The 18,555-nt window shown below is 37.1% G+C and overlaps 1 protein-coding gene across 1 annotated transcript; it reads right to left on the reverse strand.

Annotated features, from left to right (window-relative positions):
• Window positions 1-6,494: 6,494 nt before the first annotated feature.
• Window positions 6,495-18,530, reverse strand: zgc:111976 (uncharacterized protein LOC553663 homolog). Its single transcript, XM_051881392.1, has 17 exons — window positions 18,355-18,530; window positions 17,962-18,062; window positions 16,350-16,425; window positions 16,205-16,259; window positions 13,115-13,247; window positions 12,998-13,026; window positions 12,820-12,891; window positions 12,664-12,738; window positions 12,506-12,582; window positions 12,360-12,425; window positions 11,967-12,078; window positions 10,111-10,235; window positions 9,887-10,002; window positions 9,420-9,618; window positions 9,197-9,298; window positions 8,886-8,988; window positions 6,495-6,934 (listed from the first exon to the last, which is right to left on the reverse strand). Exons 1-17 carry the CDS (start codon window positions 18,374-18,376, stop codon window positions 6,577-6,579), a joined length of 1,821 nt encoding a protein of 606 aa, XP_051737352.1. The 5' UTR covers window positions 18,377-18,530; the 3' UTR covers window positions 6,495-6,576.
• Window positions 18,531-18,555: the final 25 nt, after the last annotated feature.

Raw genomic sequence — 18,555 nt, forward strand, 5'->3', positions numbered from 1 at the left:
GAAACATAACATATCAGATCAGACATTAGAATTAACACAGTTACTTACATGTTGTTGCATTACTGTATATTGTAAAAGTCTGTTTGCAAAGCCTGCACCGAAATCCGATTGATTTACCAAAGAATCCACAGTGAAATGTACCGAATACAAATAAATAAAGCTCAAGAGACATTCACATAACCATATTCCTAGTATTAGGATTCTTTAAAAGGTAATGTTATTTTTAGTCCTGTATCTCTCTTCTCTCCACGTCATCTCACTAACACGCCAGTGGGCGGGGCTAACGTTGCAACGATGAAGTAGTCGTTGATTTCTTCTGCGGAGGCGGCGTTTCACCTATCTATGACATAGATAGACACATTCCGGGATGAGTCGTTCGCTGGACCTGGTGTCAATAAAAGCTTTTATTGGACTAACAAGGAAGTTTTCAGTTCTGAAACTTAACAGGATATTCTTATAGTACGATGACCTCTTATATACCTATCAAAAGCTCAAGTAAAAGTTGATTTGACAATAACAATCATCATCATTTACAGAACATTAGTAACATTACAAAACTATATATTTATTATAGTTAAATTGCAGCCTTTGCCATTTGATAGGTGCAACAACTGGCAAATAACAGTTTCATATTCTCACCAGTGCATACTTTTACTTGCATTTGGCGCTCAGCGAGTTAATGTTATTTCAGAACTCTTGCAGTGCTGTTGGAAGCAATCCATGTATGAAATAAGTGTATTTTAAAACGTAGCATCTGCAGTTTGGAAGGCGAAGCCATTTGTAGGAGCGTTACAATCAAAGTTGAACAAAAATGTCCTCGCGATTCATTTTAAAACTAGATTAACAGAGTTAACAGAATAATTCAAGTTGTTGTTTTGTTTGTAATACATGAAATGTATGCTTTCATACATTTCATAAAGTTTTAATAAGTTTCACAGGTAAGAAAAGTGTTTAATAGTAGATACATTGGGTAAGTGACTTGCAGAGCTGGGTAGATTACTTACAAAATTGTAATTACAAATTACATGACAAAAAATGTAGTTAGTAACATAATCCATTACATTACATATTTAAGGTAATATAATCTGACTACTTTTGGATTACTTTAAGATTACTTTTGACCTAACTTGTTTATCACATTGATTTGAGCGGAATAATCTTAATATATAAAAATACAAAGAGAAAAAAAATATATATTCCATTCTTTGTTATCAACAACATTAAGTGCGTTAAACATTACATCACGTCAGGGTTTCCCAGACTGGGGTTTGCGATGGAATTGCAGGGGTTTGTGAGTTTAAAAGCACCAATAGTAATTAAATCATAAAAATTTTAAATTAAAATAAATAATTTTAAAATAAAAACAATAAAAATAAAACACTACTAAAAAAATATTTAAAAAAATATTTTATTTGTTTGCCTGCATGTCATGTGACCATTAACCATCACCAGAGAACTGGTAATTATTATTATTATTTTTATTGACAATTTTATTATTGATCTAACTTACCAAGTAAAATCTCAGAGGGTACTTCAAGTAAATATATTTGGTAAAAAAAATTTAGCTGACAAAAAAGTTGGAGAATCCCTGCATTGCATGTAAACATGACATGGCGTGAATTTGTATGTATTAATGTGTTTGAAAGACAAAAGCCTTCCAAAGACATTCAAATAATAATTAATGTGTTAACCAGGAGTTAATTAGATATGCAGTGTTGCGATTTTGAGAAAACACTTGTTAAAAGTGAAATGCTTTCTGTAAATCCAGTGATCAAATGCTGTGTGGGTGCAGTTCCACAAACCTGGACAACCTTCTGAACGTATATAAGCAGTAGCCGTTTTTAGAAAGGAAATTTTATTAGATAAAAAAAGTAGTAGTAGGGAGAATCAATGAATTATGACTATTTAACTGCCATTGTTGTAATCATGTAATCAATAAAAAATAACTAGTTCTGTCATTACAACTTCCAGAGTGTTTGGCATGGTAATGGGTATGACAATGTAGATATGTTTGGTCTTGGCGGAATAGATCTGCTACGCTGCTGCTGCTGCTGCTGCAGAGCAAGTACGGGACTTGCTACTGCCAATACATACACGACACGCTGTTGTGAGCAAGTAAGACATGCTGCTGCTGTACACTATAGCGTACATGAATAACCCGTAGCAGATCTATACAGGTGGAGCTGGGGAAGGTGGAGGGTTTCTGAAGTGCACTGCACTGCTAAGCAAATGCTATGTATTTAAAGATTGAGCACGCAAGCTCATTGGCTACTGATACAGCAGGAACCAATCATCTGTGACCTATACATAATGATGTGATTATTAGCAGGTTGAGTTAAAGGACCTATTAGCCTGCCCATTAGTTTCATGCCAGAACTTTGTATTCTGAATACGAGTATTTTAAAATATAATATACTTTAATTACAAGTACTTAATATTTGGAATCTGATTACGTAATCCAGATTGCATGTAATCAGTTATTACTCTGGCTACTTAAAGTGTCCAAACAAGACAGTTGAGAGCAGAAAGGAAACACACAAAAACAATTATTAAAAAAATTATATTTATTTGTAACAATTATATTAATTATATTATATTAGTTATATAGCAATAATAAGAACTTATTAAAAAAACAGCTAATGAGCTGGTGGACACTACGGAGTGTGTTCATGAAAACATTCTAGGTGAAGATAATGCATTATGGCCTGGTTTCACAAACAAGGCTTATATTAAGCCAGGATTAGGCCTTAGTTCAATAAGGGCATTTAAGTAGCTTTTCAACATGCCTTTTAAAGATTACTGGTGGGCATTTTGAAACAAAACAATGGCACTGACATATTTTAAGATATGCCAGTGTGTAACCAGTTCTACTCGACCCGCTCCGAGCGGGACTCAGACCATGGTCTCCGGTATGGGAGTGGAGCGCTCTATCAAGGAAGCTAAAGACCGCAGCCTCTAGCATCCGTCGCCAGAGCCTCTTGAGTTCAGGGGAGTGAGGTTTACACGCACAGCTATTACTAGCTTACGTCTGTTACACTCACCCCCCTGAACCTTACTCCCATCCGGGTCCTGCTCAGAGCGGGATTCGAACCGTGGTCTCCAACGTGGGAGTCAGGCGCCCTATTGTTCACTTTAACAGCCCCACTTCACAAGTCACCGCACTGGAGTCAGTTGCAACATGGAGGTTGAACACTGGAGTCAGGTGCAAAATGGAGGTTGCAGAGGGCTGGACAGATGAAAATCCTGGAGGTTGGCAGCACTCCATTCGGGCAAGTAATCACCCAATAAATCTTGGAAGCTGCCGTCACACCAGTAATCATCGTCTTCAGAGTGACCAGTAAATGGCTTCATTCCGCCAACACTGCTGGTGACACTACAGTCGGACGTGGTACGGTCTGTAACATGAACGGCATGACTCCATTCGGACAAATCGCCGACTAAGTCTTGGAAGCCGCTGTCACACCAGTAATCATCGTCCTCAGGGTCACTGCTAGTGATATGCTGAGAAGTCTGATCTAAAGGGGAACATCATTAATATTAAACTCACAAACGGCAGCACATGACACCAATAAAAATGTGAGGTAGTAATTATAAATTTCTTTCTAAATACATCTATTTATTGATGAAAATATTCAATTAAAGTTCATCATATATCATGCCCATGTCTCAATCAAGGTTGCCAAGTCTCATGGCACCATGCTACATTTATATAAATGAATATATCTATGTTGTATTGCAACAAAGTTACAGACTGATGTACCCCCAAAAACATACAAAAAATGTAGAGCCCTGCCACATGGACATGTCATTTACCATCAGTACTTCTTGCAGCTGGTACAACAGTCACATCAGCATCCTGCTCCTCTTTTTCACTCTGACCTGAGCTGGTCTTGAATGTTTTTCCAGCTCTCCGAAGTAAAGAGAGAAACTTACAAGATCTCGTTTTCCTCTCTTTCACTTTTTCCCCACCAATTGGATGTGGATGGGTTTCCACTGTGTTAGTGGTTGATTGTTGCAGTGTACAGCCCTGTAAACTGTTCACACTGACAGTGTCAACTGTACAACAACAAGAAATGTGTTGTCCCATGTTGAAGGTAACTGAAATCCAGAATCGGTGAAATGTGAACAAAGGCAAAGTGATACAGAATGAGCAAATCGAATCATTGTAGAGTTTATAACACTGTGGCGTCGCGTTCTAAAAACGAACTGTGATGTCACGGCTTCTGCAGCTTGAGGTGGTTTCGGTCTGTGGGCGTGGCTTCTGCGTATGCGGTTGTTTACTGTACTTTTAGCATTCGGGAAATCGTCGTATCGTGATCTCTGTTTGACGAATCAATGCTTTATCATCCACGGTGCCGTTTCACGTCCTTTAACGGTAAGAATGGCCTAATATTTGCGGTGTAAATGTGAGGTGAATCTAGCATGAATTAAAACGCGCCATTCAGTCATCGCGAGCACGTGTATGTGTAGGCTTATTAAAAAACAAGATAATTTTACATTGCATGAAATACTAATTTAAGCTCTTTGTCGTAGAAGTGCTACAATCGCGTTTATATGATCTAATGAAACATGAATGTTGTCAAATAATTGTCTATTTAACAGTATTGTCAGTTGTTTTGAAGTAGGCTACTGTATTACTGCCGAACAGTACTTTTATATGTGTCCCTATTTATTAGCATAGTATGATACAGTAATACAGCTGTCAAAAAAGCAACAATACTGTATATGCAATGCTTTTAACAATAAATGTGACCACTTATGATTTTGTCAAGCAGAGGGTCTCTGAATGCGGTCAAATAATTTTCCATTGATTTGAGTTTTGATCTCACTACAGATGTGACATTTAAAGCAGGATGTGGATTATTGTATTGGTTGTGTGCCTGTATTAACTGAACTTTGGATGTCCTGCATGTGCTTCACATTATCATACAGAAAATGTTCCTTGAAGCTACTTCTATTTTTTTAAATAAAATTCTTAGGTAAACAATTTATTATAGGCATAGTTACACTCCTTTTAAGTATGCTGAAGTGTTGAAATGTAGGCCTATGGCTGTAAAATTCCTGGACCAAGATATTAAGGACCACATAGTACAAGCAGACATGTTTGAATATATTGCAGTTCCCAAATAAAATAAAATAAAATTTGGTAACTGGTGCACTTGAATTTAGTAAAGTTACAATCACTAACAAATTAAAATAAGGAGAATTAACAAACTTTGGTTAGGCTCAAAATATAAAATGGCTTCACACATGACTCCCTTAAATATGCCAGTTTGATTTTGTTTCCTCAGCAGTGGTTGAAAAATTGAACAGAACATTACAGTACTAATATTTATGGAAGCTTATTTCCGACAGAATAAAAAAAAAAAAAAAATCAACTTTTTCCTTGCAATTCTGAAAAAAAATAGTGAATTGTTAGATATGAACTCACAGTTGTGAGGAAAAACTCAAAATTGTGAGATAAAAAGCCACAATTACCTTTTATAATTTTAAATTCTGTGGCAAAAACAAGCTTCCATAAATATCTATGGCCATCTTAGTTTTTTTTTTTAATTTCAGATTCAAATGTTAAACCACAGAGCTTGTAATTTGGCAGAAAACTGCAGGGAGACCCTAAAAAAAAGCTTCTCTTTTGTTGACCACAGATTTATAAACGATTCTCATTACAAATTTGAGAAGATGGGTTGGCACATGTGTTTTCAAATTTACACAATCTTTACTCACATTTGCTATTTGGCAAGTGTTAATTTCAGACCCTTGCTGAAATACTAAGGGTGTCCCATACACAGCCGCTTGTACAATATGACCAGAAACAGCTATGATTTCTTGTTGACTTCAAAGAAATTCAGATCTCAATTCATGGGAGAAAACCACATTTTATAGAGCTTATGTAGATCCACCCATTTTCAGTGCTGCACTCGTTGTGTTCTGTCCTCTAGTTTGTTTTTCCACAGCATGAAAGTAAGATCTAACAGATTTATGAATGAACTGCTCATTTTAAAATCTTCCTGGTCTACTAACTTATGACATCTGCTTCAAACATTACAATGCTCATGATGACTTTCGTTAACTCTACAATAAATAAACCCACTTCACCAGCTAATTACTCTTCAACAGCGACGCAATAGAAATATACAGAGCTACCACAAAAACAGAAGTTCAAAGACAAAATTTTAAACATGGCTGCTGGCTTGTTTCTCAAACGCATAAGGTCTATAAGCTCTTATTCTTTTCTCCCCTGTTGTGATTGATATAAGTGAGATGGCTTCTGGAACAAGAATGTTTGCTATTGGTGGATCTGGTGATGTGAGTGACAGGTTGCCCCACCCTTTTCTTTAAAGAAAAGAAGTCACTGCAAAAGGGAGGGGAAGTTATTTTGATTAAAGATTATGGGGAACATGACTTAAAAACAATGATGTGTACAGATAAATACTTTATAATGAATACTGCAGTATTCCATACAAATAAAAATAAAGTTAATTTTGATTTCATGGTGACTTTAAAATAACACCTTTATTTAAGATTTGTCCAAAATAGAAATCTCTTAAGATATTCTCTTTAGTAAAATCGCTCCTACTATAGAAGCTCTGCAGGAAGTCCACTGGTCACCCAGTGTGAATAGACACCCAGAGAAGCACAGGGGGAAGGGTTAGCAACAGCATCTGTATTCACATTATCAGCCACTGGGGAAGCAACAGACATAGCATAATAGCCTGGAGAAGAGGCCATCCTCTCCTCCTCAATAGCCTCATGGGAGACTGAGGCAGATGGATAGACAGCACTGATGATCTCTGCAACGGATTCGTCCGAGTGAGGAGTTGATGTGCTTTCCATTGCAGTGGTGAGCTCTGGGTCAGCTGCAGGTAAGGGACGGATTGTCAGGCTGGACACTTTCCTGCGTATGGCCCTCATTGTGATGGGGATGGACATGCATCTGGGAAAAAAAAATAATAATAATAATTGGATGAATGAGGATTCACGAACAGAGGAAGTTTCCAGAGCACAAGCTCAGTTCAGGACAAGTCTCAATTTTAAATCACACTTTTTTTTTTTTGTTTCAAACGCCACAATCTGTGGCAACTACACCCTTACAGTTAGGTGAAAACAATCAAATTAGCCCAAATATTTAGTAAACATGGAAGGTCCGGACTCTGGAGGATGTGAAGAAAGTTTTGAATAAGAGGGTGTTTAATCTTTCTGAGAGTCCATAAGCTGCGTTCTGGAAAGCATCTCATTTTGCTATGAAGGAATAGATTTCCCCCTCAGAAAAGCCATTAAACCAATAAGAATTTGTTCATCTTCAAAACACAGATATTTTTAATCAATCCTGAGATTTCTGTCCCCAAACTCTTTTGTGCTTCAATTGATAATTTCTGATGTGCATTTATCAATGTTTACTGTATGTGGGGAAAAAAAAAAAAAAAAAAAAAAAAAAAACCTAAAATAAGTGTTCATCATTTAAAAAAAAAAAAAAAAAAAAAAAAAAAAAAAAAAAAAGTGATCATGCCTCTTCAGAAGACAGTATTAAACCGCTCCACTCGTATGGATTTCTTTATGAACTTTTTGAAACATTTTGGTGGAATGGACTTTCAATAGACGGAAAGAAATCTCTCAGATTTCATTGAATTCATCTTCATTTTTTCCCCCCTTACTTTTAATTTTATGTTTCCATGTTTTATCCAAAACAAATTCACAAACTTGTTAACTGTCATGAATTATGATATATACTGATTGTCAAATACGTGTAAATCGTTTATAAAAAAAAAATAAATAAATAAATAAAAAAAAAATAAAAAAAATATAATGTTCATTTAGAGAATCGGATCTTTCGATCAACATTACGTAAATTCAGAAATTTCTCCCGAAATACATAAGTCGCCGTTGAACTAGGAGATAGAGATACAATGAACTTTATAGTTACCTACACAACATGTATATGAATAAAACATGCCCCGCGCCTGCAAGTACCTGATGACAATTTTCATTTTTGGGTGAACTATCCCTTTAAAGGGTTAAAATTATCCCATCGTTTACTCACCCTCAAGCCATCCTAGGTGTATATGACTTTCTTCTGTCAGCCAAACACAATCAGAGTTATTTTAAAAAATATCCTGGCTCTTCTAAGCTTTATAATGGGAGTGAATAGTAACATAAGATTTTGAAGCTTAAAAAAAAAAAAGTGCCTACATCCATCATAAAAGTCATCCTTACGACTCCAGGGGGTGATATTGGCCTTCTGAAGCAATGCATTTTTGTAAGAAAAATCCATATAATTTAATCCATTTAAAATCCATATAAATAACTTTTAAACTTTAAATCACTAGCTTTTGGTAACAGCCGTCTGAGTCGAGTTCCAGCGTATCAATACAATTAAAATTCTCATTTTAGACTTCTAATTCATGACCGGTGATTTGTTTTGCTCTATCTTCTGCGCTTCTGTGTTCGTCAATACGTCCACTCTTCCGCCGGAACTAGACTTGCATATGGTCATTATAGTTTATAGTTATAAATATGGATATTTTTCTTACAAAAATGCATCGCTTCACATCAGAAGGCCTTTATTAACCTCCTGGAGTCATATGGGTTACTTTTATGATGGATGGTTGCCCTTTTTTGGGCTTCAAAATCTAAGTTACTATTCACTCCCATTATAAAGCTTGGAAGAGCCAGGATATTTATTTATTTATTTATTTTTAAAAACTCAGATTGTGTTTGGCTGACAGAAGAAAGTCATATACAGCTAGGATAGCATTTTTGGGTGAACTAACCCTTTAAGTATTGAGTATGTTTCACATTCATTTTAACCATCTCCAAATGCAAAATGACATTACCATAATCAGTGAGCATGTGGAGTGGTGATGCAAACAGCAAAATGTTGGACGTACCGCATAAGGACTCTGGATATATAGTCATCCAATTTATGATCCACAAAATCAGGCATCAGAAGTCTGCAGCTCACCTGATTAGAGTCCACCACCGTCACCTGAACTAGTGCAGGAAACATGACATTTTCAATACTGTACATATGCTGATAGTTTCCACAGGATGTGTTAAATTGTGAGGCAAAACAGTTCAGTTAGCATGCAATGAATTCCCTTAAAGTTTTAATTTTATAGACTATACTGTCTAGTGAATCCACTGTACATCATGCGTAACCACCCAAAATAGCACAGACGGAGTGTGTAAGGGTCCTTACGAACAGCCAGGTGGTTGCCATCATCAAGGCTGAATGTAACAGAAAGGCAGTGGTCTGATTCTGGAAGGACCTCACATCTCAGGTCATACTGTAAGCCAGCATCTACAGTATAAGAAAAGTGAGAAGGCAAAAGCTTATATTATGGCAAATGAGACTGACTGGCAAGGAGAACATGTTGCCTGGCCACTGCCAGCTGAATGCATGAATAAGTTGTATTAATAACCTATGAGTTGGTTGTGGTTACTGAAACAGCTTGCCAGTAGGACGTTGATGGCAGCCTGATGGCGAAGGACGTCCAGTAAGGCAGGGACGTGGCCAGGGTGATCGAAGGGGACTGTGTGAATTAAGGCTCCTTTCCATGACTCACGGCCCCATTCGGCCCCAGGGAACACATAACTGTGGTACTCAGAGGCAGGCAATGGCTGAGAAATGTGAAAGACGGTAACCAAGGAAAATAAGACCGAAACGGAGAAGAGCAAATCAATGAATGGCTGCTTCTGCTGTCCCAAAATAAATACTCTTCTAGCAGCAAAGAATGACAAGTACAATTCAATGCAAATAACGCTCTGCAACAGTAGCCAGTAATGAACAAAACAACAGTTCTGAATATGTCTAATGCGTAATAAATAGACTTATCATGGCTAACATAGTTGTTTATGTAAAGTATAGTGGCTTGGGTTTCAAACAGACCACAACAAACTGAACCCAGTCTGTCCAGGATATCTTGGAGTTTTGCTTTTTGTTGGTCTTCAGGAGAAGTTGGGGTAGAGGCTCCACCTGCAGGTGTTTCTCAGACATAACGCCATCTGAGTAATGTTAGGAGACTGGTTACTTGGCAAAGATACATGATATTGTTCAAAAACACCACATTTTTTTATAGAACAAATCTAAAAGTGTCTCAGTTTATAATGCACCTGTGATTTCGCCCATTTTCTCTATGAAGGAAATAAGCATAGGTAACGGTGGCTGTAGTTTGAGAAGAAAGGTGGCAGGGAGTAATTCTGAGCAGGACTCAGTGAGCGGCTGAAACACTGGAAACCTACAGCACATAAAAATAAAGATTTCGGCTGATATAAAGGGTCAGAAAAATCAATATTGTACCATTCATTCTTCTCTCTATAGAGTTCAACTAGAGTTAAAGGGAACTGGGAAGGTTTAAAAGAGTGAGGCCTGTTTACACCTGGTCACTTCATGTGTTTTTTATGATCGGATAACTATCTGATCATGAAAACTCCAGGTGTAAAAGTCCTCAAACGCTTTCGAGACGGATTTAAATACGATCACTCAAACCACTTCAGGAGATGCTTTCAGATGCATTCCAAACAAATTTTGTTGTTGATGCCACATATGTAAATTTTACTCCTCAAAAAAAAAAAAAAAAAAAAAAAAAAAAAAGTCTCTCTTACTAAGAGAATCTCTTCAGCGAGCCGTCATGCAAACTTTTGTAAATTAAACTGAAACTTTGGTGTCGTAGATGCTCAAAACACAATCATCTTCATTAAAGGTACAATATGTAATTTTCGCCGCTAGAGGTCGCTTATTCAAAACAAAGGCATAGATTGATAAAGCCTTGATTTCACAGAATCATGGGAGGTGTTGTCTTCATGGCTAAAGCCAGTGGAGAAGAATCTGATGGGACGCGGGCAGAAATCATTCATGGATGAGCAAATATATTAAAGAATTAACATTACTGTAGTATGAAGCAGGGTGTGGCTGAAAGCTGCTGGAGCTGAACGAGGCCGCTGGAGCTATTGCTAATGAGTGTGTCACACAGCTCAAGAGCAGTGGAGCTAGATCGACATTAGGCATGGTTTTGTTTGTTAATTAAGTTTTTAACGCCATGTTAGCATCATGGCTATTTACATGGCAAACACAAAGGTCAATATCATCCATAAAATTTACGTTATTATATAAAACATTTCAACTTAACATAAGATAGAAAATCTATATTAGGCATGGTAAAACATGGTACTCTCTGTAAATCAAGAAAACGAGATTTAAACAATAAGACTTACTGTGTTGAGCTATTTAATATTAGTTTTCTGTCAATGACTGTATCCAAACAGGATACAGGTGTATTGCTCACCTGTCTAATAAAACAATATATAAAAGCGTCTTTGGTGTTTCTATGGTTTCTTACAAAATAAAACCGGAAACCGAGGGTAATGCGGGTATGATGTGATTGATAGGCGACACACAGACATGGTTCATGTCCTGATTAAAATTGCTTATTTCTCTGGATTTAAACATTTGGGATATTGTAAATACACAAGTCAACAAAATATATAACATTGTTCTAGTGGTTTTTGGATATTTTATTCCAAAACTCTTGCATATTGTGCCTTTAAAAGTAGTGAGAGAATGATCTTAGCATTGCTGATGTCGCTCTCTCTCCTATTGCGGTCTTTTATCTTGAAATTAGCTGATGATAAAAGCTCATCTCTGTTGCTTTCGTTGACGTGAATTCTGTTGAATTTGCATGTGAACCGAAGATCAGATTTCACACGTTCATGTGGCCAAGTGTAAATGAAACCGTTTTAACAAATCGAATAGCTATCCAAACAGTAAAAACGCATGAGATGACCAGGTGTAAACAGGCCCCTGACTTCAACTTACCAGTTCCTTAGTAGACTCTACTTGAACCTGCAACCCTTGTGTTAGCAGCACAAATCTCTAAGCATTAGGCGATAATGGCTTACTACTTATTAACATGACCTGTAGTGCTGCTGGCTCTCATTTCTAATTGGTGAGAAACACTCCACTTACTCACCCCAAAGAGTCAACCTGGGGTGGAGAAGAGATCAGCGATTGCATCTGCAGCCTGTGTGAGACGTCACTGCTTCCCACCGTTACCAAAGCCACCTGGCCACAACTAACCTCACCTACATTGAATTCAGTAACAATATGAGCACAAGGCTTCCACACTTATCGTAAGTGTAGCATGGAAATTATTTTCTTGTTGCGTGACTTGTTGCTCTGCATTTCATCTAAATATTACATTAATACTGATGCTACTTGGCATTTTATAATAATGAATAAATATAAATATAAATAAAAATTAAATTAAATTAAAATATAAGCTACTTTGAAAAATTAAATACTATAACAGTACATAAATAATATTAAAACACTGCATTGGAAGTTGCAAGTAATGTTTTAATACCTGTGCCTGACAACCCCATGAGAACATCTAATGGACTTATGTAGTACTCGATTGTCATTGGACTTCCTGTGAGGAAGGTGGCGTGAAAGAACGCTTTAATATTCTCATAAAACATGCAGATTCAACACTGTTTTTCCCTCACGTACCGTCTCTGCCAGGCTGGACATTCCCAATCCTGCCATTCATAATGAGGTCAACGTGAAGGTCACTTTCTCTCAAAGATCTAGTGTAAGAGGCAATGTTTATCACTTATATGATACATTCATCTTGAAACATGAAACTTGTTAGTGCTAGTTTCCCACACCTTGGTAAATGGGATATTTTGAAGAGATCAGTTTCCAGGTGCCGAAGAGCGGTGTAGACTTTAACCTTGACATCACTGCCAGAGCACACTCATGATTAGAGAAATATACAGATAATATCAATTGTTACCTCTTGATCAGATACCAGAAGGCAATACCTATCTCCTTGGATGTTGTAAAAGGAGACAAGGTCATCCAACTTTAGAGAGAACTCTTGAAATTTCTTCATCCTGTGGGAATACAATAACCATTTTAACTCCAACTCTAAAAAGGATATATTTATTTTAATATATTGTATGTTTCTTATGAAAAAAAAAAAAGAACATTTCTATTTACCTTAGCAACTGAAGTAGTGATGGGCTGGACTAAAAAAAAAAAAAAAAAAAACCACATACAAAACATTAATGCAGCTCACAGAATCTTTTCCACACATTTAAAAGCACTTTGTCTCACCACAGGAGCTTCACCGTGATGGGCCGCCCTCACATCTTCCACCCTTCCTCCCGGCAGCAGCACCACCTCGATGTAAAACAGGTCTGCTGTCAGATAACACACCGTCTCTGTGGGGCTCAAATGTGACCCCAATCTACAAAGACCAGGAGTCTGTCAGCTTCAATGACAAGAACCAGCTGCACAACAAGTTTTAAGGAAGTAAAAGCAATGAAATATGATAGTGATCTAATTCAATATTGACAGAGTATCAAACTGGGAGGCATGCAAACAAAGACGATTATGCCAATACAGTCTGAAAAACAATCAAACACTGAAGCTTAAAATGAACAATCAATTCAACACAGCTTAAAGGATTAGTTCACTTCAGAATTAATTTCCTGATAATTTACTCAAACATCTTGGATGACATGGGGGTATGTCTGTCTTTCTTCAGTCAAAAAGAAATTAAGGTTTTTGAGGAAAACATTCCAGGATTTCTCTCCATATAGTGGGCTTCACCAGTTTTAATACAGCTTCAAAGGGCTCTACGCGATCCCAGCCGAGGAATAAGGGTCTTGTCTAACAAAACGATCGGTCATTTTCTAAAAAAAAATAAAACATGTATATACTTTAACCACAAATGCTTGTCTTGCACTGCTCTGCGATGCGCCATTCATTACGTAATCACTTTGGAAAGATCACGAGTGACGTGGGTGGAAGTACCGTGGTAAGGCTAAAAAGGAAGTACCGTGGTAAGGCTCATTTTCTCCTCCAACTTCAAAATCACCTGACGTCGTTTTACCTTTTTTTTGTAAAGGGTGTTTGACTTTGCTTTGTAGGCACTGGATCGGTACTTCCGCCTACATCACGTGACATTTCCAACGTGATTACGTAATGCGTTGCGCATCGCATAGCGGTGCAAGATGAGCATTTGTGGTTAAAGTATTTTTTAGTTTTTTTTTTTTAAGAAAATGACAGATTGTTTCGCTAGATAAAGACCCTTATTCTTCAGCTGGGATCATGTAGAGCCCTTTGAAGCTGTATTAAAACTGGTGAAGTCCACTATATGGAGAAAAATCCTGGAATGTTTTCCTCAAAAACCTTAATTTCTTTTCAATTGAAGAAAAAGACAAACACCTTGGATGACATGGGGGTGAGTAAATCATCCAGAAATTTTAATTCTGAAGTGAACTAATCCTTTAAAAGGTGTGTGTTCTGTCCACATATTGCAAAAATTACTGTATTCAAACAGGTTTTCCCGAATAATCCCTCTCTTTGGTTTTCCCGAATAATCCCTCTCTTTGGTTTTACACAAATACTGCCTCTCTGCCATTGGTTTTACACAAATAATACTGCCTCAAACTCAATTTGCAGCTTAAAGGTATACTTCAAACTAAATTGAAGAGCGAACTGATGTGACATTTTTGAACAATATCAGGCCAAAACGAAATTCATTTTGGGAGCTTGAAACAGCTTGCCAAAGCAAACTCTTAGGAAAAGTTCACTCCAGCTGCAAAACACCTTCATACTCTGGGTTTTTCCTGGGTCAAAAATGGTCTTCGGTGGTGGCTGACAGACATGGTCATCCACACAAACAGTAAAAAGTACCCTACCCACGTGAGCTGTGAGCCCAATACTAACAATAAATTACCTGTCACTCTCACTGTAATCTTCTCTGGCCCTCTTTGCAAAAAATCTGTGATTTCATAGCTTTGTAAAAGAAGATGCTTCTTTGCTAGACCAGAAAATTATTTTGGTATATATAATACTAATTAATAATCAGTATTAAAAAGTAGCATTAAAAAGTTAATTTAACTAATAGTCTAATTTTCTACCATATACAATTAAATGCACCTAGCTAACAACATCTTGCTTTGTTCTGGTTTCACCTCACTCCAGTCTAAACTAACTGATTTTATAGGTAATTTACTACACATTGTCATATAAATAACCTGAAAATACTGTGGATTATTAAGGCTAAATATTACTAACCACTCTTGCTAAATGGGGTAAGCACACATTTCAGAGGTGTTCTGAGTAAATTATTTGTTATACACCAATTCCGACATGACGTCTCGTGAGTTCAGTGTTGGACAGATCAGTTGTTTTAACTATTCATTAAAATGAATCGGTTCAAATGAGTCATTAAGTCGCGAATCGGACATTAGTGGACGTGGACGTGTTGCGTGTGAATTGCACCTGTCATTAGGACATCGCAAAAGATTTGTCAACACAGAAAACACTTCACTGGATAGGATTTTTTTTCATCATTTGAAAGTGTGGTTTATGTCAGCTGTATGTGGGGGGCGCCTGTCAGAAAAGATGAAGTGACGTTCTTTTGAGCGCTACTGACACCCAGCGGTTATTCAGGGAAAAAAAAAAAAAAAAAAAAAAAAAAATTCTCCGAATACATAGATTCGGTCTTCTTAACTTTTAGCATCGTGACAGATGATTTAGAGACCAAAGATGGTGCCTAGTTTGAAGACAGAGAGAGTTTGTGTGCACAAGGGAGGAGCTCTCTGCTTGTTCTCTCTGACAGTTAACATGCGCCCTGTCACAAGCGCAGCAATCATCTGCATCCCTCATAAACAACATTTCGTCTGTCGAGGTAAGATCTTAGCGGGTGAAAACATGAACACACTGGATAACCGCTTCATAGTAGAAAAAAAATGAGGCAGTGACACTTATTCGTGTATGATACTGTAAAGCTGCAATCTATTGAATAAAATGCCATATAAATAAATGTGAAGTGACTTTACTGGAGTGCTAATTTGCAGAGCTCATGCTAACATACCCATGTTGTTGTGATCAGATGCTTTTCTTATGCTTTCTATAAAAAAAAAATAAAAAAAACCTTGCCGTTTTCTCATTCTTGTTGCGTTTATCTAAGCAGTGTGGGTGGCGTCAGAGGTTCAATATCGCTACTCACGTATTTCAAACTTCGTTTTACCCCTAAACGAAGAACGAAAAAGAACTTCTCCTTGAGTATATCGGGGCCTTAAGAAAGCAACATTTTCCCTGCAAATCATCTGATGTTAATGCATAAAAAAAAAAAATAAAAAAAAATGTTGTAATATGAGTGCAATATGTCCATGTAGGAAAAGTTCAAACCCTCTTTGTTTGGCAATCATCTCTAGTCTGGACACCATGGCTGTCAAGGAAGACACTGCAGACAAAACACACAAACAACAATAAGAGAAAGAGACATTTTTGTTATTCACAGAACTATATTAGCTTAATTTAAGGACATCCTCACCGTTGAGTGCCTCATTGATCTTCTCAAGACATTTTGTGATTGGCTCACAAACTCTCCCATCTCCTTTTGTTTTTTCCTACAATGAAAAATATTCCTCACTTGCTTGTTCCTCACCACAGAAAAACTGAGAAATGTTGAAAAGCCCTGAGGAATGACCTTCTCAGACAAATATACAACCCCAAGTGTAGCATGCAGTGACTTTCCAACCAACAAATACCATTTTGCACCTTACAGCTGCTCAGAGAGAACGCAGATTAAATCATCTTTCTGGAGAGGGACCTGCTGTTAGCATAGTATTTTGGCAATCCACAATAGTCTCAAGCTCCACATCTGGAATGGATTTGGAAGGTTGTGTGCACACATAATGGCAAACGTCTGAGGGTGATGACTGTGAGACCCAAGATAGGACTCTTTTTGGCTAATGCGCAATAAATGACCCAACCTCGACCTCTTCCACATGACATCATTCTGCTTTAACATGCATATATGATGTTATCTGGCTTGATGGGTGATGTGAATTTAAGTAATATAAACAATTTCTGACTTAATTTACTCACACTCACGTCATTCCAAACTTGTTTGATTTTCTTTCTTTCGTGGAACACAAAAAGAGATGTTTTGAAGAATGTCAAAGCTGCTGGATGGTAATTTACAACACAAGCGTGATAACCTTAAAGGATTAGTTCACTTTCAAATGAAAATTAGCTCAAGCTTTACTCACCCTCAAGCCATCCTAGGTGTATATGACTTTCTTCTTTCTGATGAACACAATCGGAGAAATATTAATAAATATGCTTCATCCTTTTTTATATTAATAAAGGCCTTCTGAAGCGAAGCAATGCGTTTGTGTTAAAAAAAAAAAATCCATATTTAACAAGTTATGAAGTAAAATATCTAGCTTCCGCCAGATCACCTTCTGTATTCAAGTTACGAAGAATATGTAAACTGGCGTTGCGTCAGTTACATTTTTCCGTAAGTTGAATAGGGAAGGCATAGGACGTAGCATTAGCTTTTTGAACTGTTTTACACTTTCTTCATACGTTGAATACAGAAGGTGGTCTGGTGGAAGCTAGATATTTTACTTCATAACTTGTTAAATATGGATTTTTTTTTTTTTTATTTTTTTTTTAACACAAACGCATCGCTTCAGAAGGCCTTTATTAACCCCCTGGAGTCGTGCGGAGTATGTTTATGATGTGGATGGAAGCACTTTCTTCAGCTCATACTCATTGGTCCCATTCACTGCCGTTATAAAGCTTGGATGCGTCAGGATATTTATTAATATTTCTCCGATTGTGTTCATCAGAAGAAAAAAAAAAAAGAGTCATATACACCTTGGATGGCTTGAGGGTGAGTAAAGCTTGGGCTAATTTTCATTTCAAAGTGAACTAATCCTTTAATAACCCGTGCTGCAGTTCTATGGATGGTTTGCCCTCAAGGTCTCCATGCCAGTCACATGATTGAAAATTATAAATGGAAAAGAGCAGCTCTGACAAATATCTCCTTTTCTGCTCCACAGAAAAAAAGTCATGGGTCTGAAATGACATGACAGTGAATTTATTACAGAATTTTCATTTTTGGATGTAGTATTTCTCAAATGCAGTTTTCTTACCATGCATCTACGGACCAGCTGAATGGTCTCATTCCAAGATTTATCAGCATATTTGGACTTCAAGTCAGACATTAAGGTTTTGGTCTTCATACTTGCAGGACCTATGAAGGGGACAGACCAGCAGTGAACAACTCCATGTTTTTATTTGAGATTATTCTGAGAATTGTTGTTGTATAGCCTTCTTGATAAGAAACAAAAACAAATCCTAAACCAGCCTAAGCCGTTTGTTTTCTGGTCTTTCAGCTTGTTTATGGGATTTGGGAACTTGTCAGCTGAAGGGCAACTTAGCTAAACTAATTAGTTTAGAGCAGCTTAAACCAACTATGACCATCAAGGCAATTTATGCTGGTTTAAGATTTTGTCTAAACGAATATATTCGAGATTGCACTTTACCACGTTCGCTCTTGGACTCCATTTTGGCCAGGATACTTGTTAATTACGTTTACACTGCTGCTCAACAGATTTGTCTCTAAATTAAGAACATATTACTCCGAGATAAGTATAAACATTAACGTTCAAATTTCAAAAAGACTTTCTACTAGTCTTCTAGCTGCTAATTAAGTTCCCGCGCGACTCTAATCAGCGCCGAATCTA

This window comes from Ctenopharyngodon idella, chromosome 23 (genome assembly GCF_019924925.1).
Source record: "Ctenopharyngodon idella isolate HZGC_01 chromosome 23, HZGC01, whole genome shotgun sequence".
In the NCBI taxonomy this organism is placed as follows: domain Eukaryota; kingdom Metazoa; phylum Chordata; class Actinopteri; order Cypriniformes; family Xenocyprididae; genus Ctenopharyngodon; species Ctenopharyngodon idella.